This window comes from Myodes glareolus, chromosome X (genome assembly GCF_982192425.1).
Source record: "Myodes glareolus chromosome X, mMyoGla1.1, whole genome shotgun sequence".
Lineage (NCBI taxonomy): Eukaryota > Metazoa > Chordata > Mammalia > Rodentia > Cricetidae > Myodes > Myodes glareolus.
In genome coordinates, this window is record NC_142053.1 from 148,893,157 (window position 1) to 148,902,204 (window position 9,048).

Consider the following 9,048-nt stretch of genomic DNA (forward strand, 5'->3'; position numbering starts at 1 on the left):
TTGGATGTTTCAAACGCAGACCCCAGCCTGTCAGCCCCCTGCCCGTCAGCCACGCCGGCCTCAGGCCGCAGCCGCCATTAGCATCGCCTTTGTCACCGAGAGGCGGCGGCGGCGGCTGGGGATCGGCCCGATGGGAGGGGCAGGGAAACGCCTGCGGATCGGCGTGTCTCAGTTTTAAAAATTTTTTAAAATTCCTGTGTTTGAAACTCAGGGGTGGGGGTCGCTCCAGGACGTGGTCCAGGCACTGGAGCATCTTTTGACAGAGAGAGACCCCCTCCCAAACCTGCCCTTGGCGAGCCAGAGGCGGCGGCGGCAGCGGCTGGGCATCTGCCTGCTGGGAGGGGGCCGGGAAACGCCTGCAGCTCGGCGTTTCTCATGGTTTAAAAAATGTTTAAACATCCCTGGCGCTTGGAAAAGGACGGGTGGGGGTCTGTCGAGGCCGGGGTCCGTGGAGAGAATGAACCAGGGGGACAAACCTGCCCTGTCCTGCCCTGCCCTGCCCTCAGAGAGGCCGCTACTTCCTAAAAGAAAATGAAAGAAAATAAGATAAGAGTGTGCTTATAAAATTAAATCAGCTGTGTGCCAAGTGTGGAGTCCTGAGTGCTGAGTGCTCAGTCCAAGTCATAAGTGCTGAGTGCTAAGTCCTATAGGCTGAGTGCTGAGTGCTCAGTCCAAGTCATGAGTGCTGAGTGCTAAGTCCTATAGGCTGAGTGCTGAGGCCTGAGTGCTGAGACCCTGAGGAAGCCAGCACAGAGGACCCAGCACCCAGCCCAGAGGACCAGCAGACTCAGTGTGCAGACGGCTGAGTGGTCAGTGCTGAGTGCTGAGTCCTGTGTGTGTGTGTGAGAGTGCTAAGTATGGACGGCTGCCTGCCAAGCGGTTAGTGCTGCTGAGTGCTGAGGGTTAAGGGCTCAGTGCTGAGTGCTGAGTCCTGAGGGCTAAGTGGTTAGTGCTAAGTACTGAGTGCTGAGGCCTGAGTCTTGAGTGCTGAGTGCTGATTTCTAAGTGGTGAGCAGACTCAGTGTGCAGACTGCTGAGTGGTTAGTGCTCAGTGCTGAGTCCTGTGTGTGTGTGTGAGTGCTAAGTATGGACTGCTGCCTGCCAAGTGGTTAGTGCTGCTGAGTGCTGAGGGTTAAGGGCTCAGTGCTGAGTGCTAAGTGGTTAGTGCTAAGTACTGAGTGCTGAGGCCTGAGTCTTGAGTGCTGAGTGCTAAGTGCTGATTTCTAAGGGGTGAGCACTGAGTCCTGACTGCTGAGTGCTATGTGCTGAGTGCTAAGTGCTGATATCTAAGCGGTGAGCACTGAGTCCTGAGTGCTGAGGGCTAAGTTCTACCAGAACTCCTTCCAGGAAGAGCCCATAGATAGATCGATGGATGGACAGAGACCTCTCCTCCTCCTTCGTGGACAGATGGGGAAGAGGACAGGCCACCCTGGCTGGCTACCCAGCTTTGAGACCCTGAGCAAGCGAGCTAGAGGACCCAGCACCCAGCACCCAGCCCAGAGGACTCTGCACCCAGCACTCAGCATCCAGAGCGAGGCCCGGGGAGCACCAGGGACCAGCAGACTCCGTCTGCAGACGCCTGGGCACGCTGTCAGGCCCGGATTTTTCCTATAAAATCCCACTGGCTGGCGTGGTGAACGTCTCACAGGCACAGACACACACTGACAGACATGGACACGGGGTCCCCGGCCCTTCCCGGCCTTCGGGGAGACCGCGATTCCATAAAATAAAATGAAATTAAATGTATTAAAAGCCCTGGGACCCTGTCCTGCCCTTCCCCGCCCTCAGGGAGACTGCTATTTCCTAAAATAAAATGACATGAAAGGAAATAAAAAGCCCTGGGTCCCTGCTGAACTTGAAAATGATCCACGGTTCTGTATTTTTTGGATTTTTAAAACGCAGACACCCAGGCCTCAGCCTGTCAGCCTCTGCCCGTCAGCGAGGCCGGCCGCAGGCTGCCTCAGCCATTACCATTTCCTTTGTCGGCCCGGGGCGGCGGCGGGGCAGCGACCTCGGCTTGGAATCCGCCCGGCGGGAGGGGGAGGGGCAGGGAAGAGCTGCCGGTCCGCCTTTCTCATTTTTAAAAATTCCTAAAAATTCCTGTCTTTGAAAATAAGGGGTGAGAGTCTGTCAAGGATGTGGTCAAGGGTCTGGAGAATCTTTTTTTAGGTAGATACCCACTCCCAACGTGAAATCCAGACCAGGGGAGGCCCTTAAACAGACCTAGGAGCTGAGGGGACAGAGCAACTGCCAGGCCTGCATGGCCTGCGTCTCTAATTTTCAAAAATTCTTAAAAATTCCTGTCTTTGAAAATAAGGCGTGAGGGTCGCTCCAGGACGTGGTCAAGGATCTGGAGAATCTTTTTTGACATAGATACCCACTCCCAGCAAGACATCAAGACCAGGATAGGCTTTAAGACAGGCCTAGACGCTGAGGGTAGAGCAGCTGCCAGATCAGCCAGGGCTGCTGTGGATCTGCGTTTCTAATTTTAAAAAAATTCTTAAAAATTCCTGTTTTGAAAATAAGGGGTCTGGGTCCCTCCAGGACGTGGTCAAGGGTCTGGAGAATCTTTTTTGACATAGATACCCACGACCACCATGAAATCAAGACCAGGATAGGCTTTAAAACAGGCCTAGAGGCTGAGGGTAGAGCAGCTGCCAGATCAGCCAGGCCTGCTGCGGATCCGCGTTTCTAATTTTTAAAAAATTCTTAAAAATTCCTGATTTGAAAATAAGGGCTGGGGGTCTCTCCAGGACGTGGTCAAGGATCTGGAGAATCTTTTTTTAGGTAGATACCCACTCCCAACGTGAAATCCACACCAGGGGAGGCCCTTAAACAGACCTAGGAGCAGTGAGGGGAGAGCAGCTGCCAGATCTGCCAGGGCTGCGTTTCTCATTTTTAAAAATTCTTAAAAATTCCTGCATTTGAAAATAAGGGGGTGAGGGTCTGTCCAGGACGTGGTCAAGGGTCTGGACCATCTTTTTTTAGGTAGATACCCGCTCCCAACGTGAAATCCACACCAGGGGAGCCAGTGAAACAGACCTAGGAGCTGAGGGGACAGAGCAGCTGCCATTAGAAACCTGAGTTTCTAGGTTTCTAGCACTCTAGCTGAGTGCTGGGGGCTGAGTGCTGAGTGCTCAGTCCAAGTCATCAGTGCTGAGTGCTGAGTCCTATAGGCTGACTCCTGAGGCCTGAGTGCTGAGACCCTGAGGAAGCCAGCACAGAGGACCCAGCACCCAGCCTAGAGGACCAGCAGACTCAGTGTGCAGACGGCTCAGTGGTGAGTGCTGAGTGCTGAGTCCTGTGTGTGTGTGAGAGAGTGCTAAGTATGGACGGCTGCCTGCCAAGTGGTTAGTGCTGCTGAGTGCTGAGGCTTAAGGGCTCAGTGCTGAGTCCTCAGTGCTAACTGGTGAGTGCTAAGTACTGAGTGCTGAGTCCTCAGTGCTTAATGGTTAGTGCTCAGTACTGAGTGCTGAGGCCTGAGTGCTCAGTGGTTAGTGCTGAGTGCTGAGTCCTGTGTGTGTGTGTGTCTCAGACAGGGCTGTGCCCGCGCTAACGGACACCGGGAGGGAGGGAGGGAGGGAGGGGGACGGGGCTGACGTCAGCGCGGACCCCCCCGCCCCCCCCCCCCCGCCGCAGAGGACGCCGGTCCGGGGCCCCGCCCGTCTGTAGTCCTGGGCTGGGCCCGCGGCGGCCATCTTGGTAGTCCGGGGAAACTGAGAAAACTCGGGAAAAACTCGGCTTTGGCGCTCAGAGACGCCGCGTTGGGGCCGATTGGGGACTCCGCGCGCCCGGCCTGCCGCGGCGGCCCCTCCCCCCGCCCCCGGGCGGCCGAGCCGAGCCGAGCCCGGGACCCCGCCCCGCGGGCGTGGCGAGCAGAGCGGAGCGGAGCGGGGCCGCGCGGGCGCCGGCGCCCGGGGGCGGGGGGAGGGGCGGCGGCCGGCGGCCGGGAGCGGGGGGAGGGGCGGCGGGGACGCCCGCCGGGACCGGGGCCCCGGGAGCGGCGCGGCGGAGGCCGGAAACGGAACTGGGCGGGCGGGGGGAAGGGGGCCGGATCTGCCGCCGGCGGGCGGGCAGGGCGTGTGTGCGAGGGGATCCGCGGCGGCGGGCGGCCATGTGCCTGCCTGCGCGCGCGTGTGGGAGACGGGGACAGAGACGCGGCGGCGTGCAGACCCGGGACGGGGAGCGCACGCGGGCGGGCGGGCGGGCGGGCGAGCAGGCGGGATTTCTAGCTCCGGGGTGGGGGAGCGGAGCCTGGATCCCGGGACATTTACTGCACTTTCCCCACTCTTCTCTTCCAGGCGGACACGTGGAGCCCGGCCGCCCAGCCAAGCCGCGGGAGCAGCGAGAACGGAATTTACTGCACTTTCCCCACTCTTCTCTTCCAGGCGGACACGTGGAGCCCGGCCGAGCAGCGAGAACGGAACCGGAGCCGGGATCCCGGGACATTTACTGCACTTTCCCCACTCTTCTCTTCCAGGCGGACACGTGGAGCCCTCCCAGCCGCCCGGCCGCGCCGCGGGAGCAGCGGGAACGGAACCGGAGCCTGGATCCCGGGATCCCGGGCGCCCACGTGGTGGCCCCGGCGGGTCCCGATCGTCACCCTTTCTCTCTCTCCCACAGGCTGCCGGCTCCTGCACGCGCGTGTGTGTCTGCGTGGGACAGACAGAGACAGAAGCTGCTGCAGCTCGGCCCTCCCTCGCGTCTCCCCAGCGTCCGCGGCGGGCTTTGGGGATTTCTAACACGCCCCGAACCCCGGCTTTTGGCTCATTCTCCGTTCCCCCTTCTTCTCTTCCAGGCGGACACGTGGAGCCCGGCCGCCCGGCCGCCCGGCCGCGGGAGCAGCGAGAACGGAACCGGAGCCGGGACCGGGGAAGCCTGGATCCCGGGCGCCCACGTGGTGGCCCCCGCGGGTCCCGATCGTCCCCCTTTGTCTCTCACCACGCTCGGCCCCGGCTTTTGGCTCATTCTCCGTTCCCCCTTCTTCTCTTCCAGGATCCCGGCCGCCACGTGGACAGCCTGGGGACCCGGGAGAGACGTGAGAGAGTGTGTGAGTGGGAGAGATTCGGGATTTTCGCGATTTTTCCTGTGTGTGAGTGGGAGAGATTCGGGATTTTCGGGATTTTTCCTGTGTGTGAGTGGGAGAGATTCGGGATTTTCGGGATTTTTCCTGTGTGTGAGTGGGAGAGATTCGGGATTTTCGTGATTTTTCCACTGACTCCTCTAATAAAGTTGCCTTGTTTTCACTCGATCTGCGCTTCGAACCCGGTTCCTCAGGACCAAAAAGAAGGGCTGCTAGCCGGCAGAGCCACCGCGGCCTGGATGGAGAGCAGCCTGCTGCTGGCGTTTTTAGCTTTTATCTCGGCCCCAGCAGCCTAAAAGGCAGGAGGCTTGGGATTCGAACCCAGGTCCTCTGGATCTAAAAAGAGGGGTGCTAGCCGGTAGACCACCGCAGCTTAGGTGGGGAGCAGCCTGCTGCTGGCGTTCTTAGCTTTAAACTCTGTCCCAGCGGCCTAAAAGGCAGGGGACCCGGGTCTCGAACCCGGGTCCTCAGGACCAAAAAGTGGGTTATTTAACCCACTGAGCCACCACGTGAGCACTGGTTAGTGGTGTTCAGTGGGCACTGATAGCTCTCAGTGTCTCACTCCCAGACCAGTAAAATAGATGGGACCTGGGTCTCGAACCCGGGTCCTCAGGATCAAAATAAGTGGTGGCTTAGACCACTGAGCCACCGGCTCAGCTCTGGTTAGTGTTGTTCAGTGGGCACTGATAGCTCTTAGTGTCTCACTCCCAGATCAGTAAAATGGATGGGACCCGGGTCTCGAACCCGGGTCCCTGGGACCAAAAAGTAGGTTACTTAACCCACTGAGCCACCGGGCCAGGCATACTGTAGAGAGGTCAGAGGACACTGATAACCTCTCCCCGACCTACCAGTCTCAAGCAAAACAGTAGGACCCAGGTCTCGAACCCGGGTCCCTGGGACCAAAACAATAGGGACTTAACCCACTGAGCCACCGGGCCAGGCACACTGTAGAGAGGTCAGAGGACGCTGATAACCTCTCCCCGACCTACCAGTCAGTCAAGCAAAACAGTAGGACCCAGGTCTCGAACCCGGGTCCCTGGGACCAAAAAGTAGGTTACTTAACCCACTGAGCCACCGGGCCAGGCATGCTGTAGAGAGGTCAGAGGACACTGATAACCTCTCCCCGACCTACCAGTCTCAAGCAAAACAGTAGGACCCAGGACTCGAACCCGGGTCCTCGTGATCAAAACAATAGGGACTTAACCCACTGAGCCACTGGGCCAGGCATACTGTAGAGAGGTCAGAGGACGCTGATAACCTCTCCCCGACCTACCAGTCTCAAGTAAAACAGTAGGACCCAGGTCTCGAACCCGGGTCCTCGGGGACAAAAGGAGGGTGGCTTAGCCCACTGAGCCACCGGGTTAGCTGTACTGTATAAGGGTCAGAGGACGCTGATAACCTTTCCCCGACCTCCAAGCCAAGCAAAACTAGGGACTCGAACCCGGGTCCTCGGGGACAAAAGGAGGGTGGCTTAGCCCACTGAGCCACCGGGCCAGCTTTACTGTACATGGTTCAGAGGACACTGATAGCTTCTCCCCGCCCTCCCTCCCGGGCCCCACACACACAGGGAGCCAATGTGTCCCCCACACAGAGAGACCGAGAAGACCCAGACAGAGAGTAGGGTTGGCAGGACCTAGGGTTCGCTGTGGGCTAGGGTTGGGGCGCAGCTAGGGCTCAGGCGGAGCTAGGGTTCGCTGTGGGCTAGGGTTGGGGCGCAGCTAGTGCTCAGGCGGAGCTAGGGTTCGCGCGGAGCTAGGGTTCGCTGTGAGCTAGGGTTGGGGCGCAGCTAGGGCTCACGCGGAGCTAGGGTTCCCGGGACCTAGGGTTCGCGCGGGGCTAGGGCTCAGGCGGAGCTAGGGTTCCCGGGACCTAGGGTTCGCGCGGGGCTAGGGCTCAGGCGGAGCTAGGGTTCGCGCGGGGCTAGGGTTCGCTGCGAGCTAGGGTTGGGGCGCTGCTAGGGCTCACGCGGAGCTAGGGTTCCCGGCAGTTAGGGTTCGCGCGGGCGGGGCTAGGGCTCAGGCCGAGCCAGGGTTCCCAGCCGCTTCTAGGGCGGGTCCGGACGCCGGCTGCGGACTCTGAGCCGGCAGCGCGGCGGACTACGTCTCCCATGAGCCTCCGCGGCGGCCGCCCGTTTCCCGCGCTCGGGCCTGGCGGGAGCCGGCCGCCATGCTTGAAGTCCGTGTGGGAGAAGTCGGGGCGAACCTGGTGAAATTGGCGAAATTCGCCGTGGTGGGGCTCGTGGGAAGCGATCGTGAGGACGGAAGGGAAGGACAGAGAGGTAGGTGCGGCGGGAGCGCGCACGCGCGGGTCCGGGGAGCGAGCCGGGGAGGGAGTGGGAGACGCAGACGGGAGCCGGGGAAAATCGGGGAAAAACGGGGAAAACCGGGGAAAATACTGGGATCCCGTGCGTCTGTGGGCGGCAGGCGGAGGATCGCTGACTCCCCCGCCCCCGTGGGAGCCGACAACAGCCGCGATCCCCGGCTTCCCGGTCGCTCACCGAGCCCCGCTCCCATCTTCCAGGCAGGCAGACGCGGCAGCCCCGAGAGATCCGTGTTGGACAGCGCCCGCCGGGACCCGGAGAGACTGACTGCAAAAATCAGCCCGTGTGAGTGCCAGAGACTCGTCGTTCCCGAGGTTTCTCACTGTCTGTCTCTTGAAATAAAACGATTGCCTTGCTCTTGCCGTGTCTCCACGCTCACCCGCACGCAACAGGACCCAGCCATAAGGGTCCTGTCCGAAAAAATTTTTAAAAGTGAGGGGGACCCCTGTCAAAACTTTTTTTTTTTTTTTTTTTTTTTTTTTTTTTTTTTTTTTTTTCCGATTATTAATATCGGATATGCCAACGTCACTATCGTTTCCGCATAGAGATCACGTCTATATGCCCAGCAACAGGCGCAAGCGGGATTCCAACCTGCGACCTTGGCACCAGGCACTCAGCGTTAGGCGCTCCTACCGCTCTGAGCCACGGCTCGAGCTGCTGACAGCCACCTTCGAATTTTCGAGACTTATAGGCTAAAGCGGGCTGACGATTTGGCAAAAGAGACCTGGGCGGGTGGGGGGGAGAAGAGCAGCCAGGGACCCGGCAGGGGGTGTGTCTGTGTGTGAGAGAGAGAGCAGACGGGCGGGGCTGCTGTCACTGCAGAGCTGGGGATTCTGTCTCCTGACCCAGAACTCAGATCCATGTCCCTCATGAAAGGTGCTTTCTCTCCATTTCAGAGACTGCTTCACAGTTCCAGCCACAGCACACAGCCATCTGGACGGAGGACTCAGCACCCAGCACCCAGCACGACTCAGCACCCAGCACTTAAGCAGGTCATGGGCACATTCTCCTCTGGCTGGCTGTTTTAAATCCTGACAGGGACCTGGACAGAGCCACTGATTTCTTTCTCATCCACAGACACTCACTCCTCTGCAGCCAGCAGTCGTTATTCTGCCCGGAGGACTCAGCACCCAGCACCCAGCCATCTCAATGGAGGACTTGGCCCACAGCACCCAGCACCCAGGACCCAGCAGAGAGGACTCAGCACCCAGCACCTGCCTGCCTGGGGAACAGCACACACTGGCTCTGCAGACCCCCGGGCAGCAGCTTCCACACAGGCTGCCTGCCGGCCTCCCTGGATGTCAGCCTGACCAGAAATGAACAGGCAGCCCCTGAGACTCGGTCTTGTTCCTCACAGAACATTAAATGTTTATTTCTTGGAAAGCTCCCTTTGATTGAATAAAGTCTCTGAAGGAAACCATGAAGGCCTGGTGTCCTATTTCAGGCCTTAGGGTGATGGAAATAGGTAAAAATCATTAAAAAAAGGAGGGAAGATCACTTAAGAACTAGGGAAAAGCATTTTAAAAATACCCAAAATCATGACAGAAGAGGGAGAATCATTTTTAAAAAGGCTCAAATCATTTCAGACATGGGGAAAGTCATTAAACATCAGGGAAGATGATTTGAAACATAGGGTAAGTCATTG

The 9,048-nt window shown here is 58.9% G+C and overlaps 1 protein-coding gene across 2 annotated transcripts; it reads left to right on the top strand.

Annotated features, from left to right (window-relative positions):
• The first annotated feature begins 7,135 nt into the window (after positions 1 to 7,135).
• LOC148117561 (uncharacterized) lies at positions 7,136 to 8,823 on the top strand. 2 transcript variants are annotated; one of them, XR_015737046.1, is made up of 4 exons: positions 7,136 to 7,361; positions 7,608 to 7,688; positions 8,300 to 8,395; positions 8,481 to 8,823. XR_015737046.1 is itself a non-coding variant. In XM_087903119.1 (4 exons), exons 1-4 carry the CDS (start codon positions 7,250 to 7,252, stop codon positions 8,803 to 8,805), a joined length of 618 nt encoding a protein of 205 aa, XP_087759245.1. In that variant the 5' UTR covers positions 7,136 to 7,249; the 3' UTR covers positions 8,806 to 8,823. The 2 variants fall into 2 exon arrangements, 1 of the variants encoding a protein (XP_087759245.1); XM_087903119.1 differs by having other exon boundaries at positions 7,604 to 7,688.
• Positions 8,824 to 9,048: the final 225 nt, after the last annotated feature.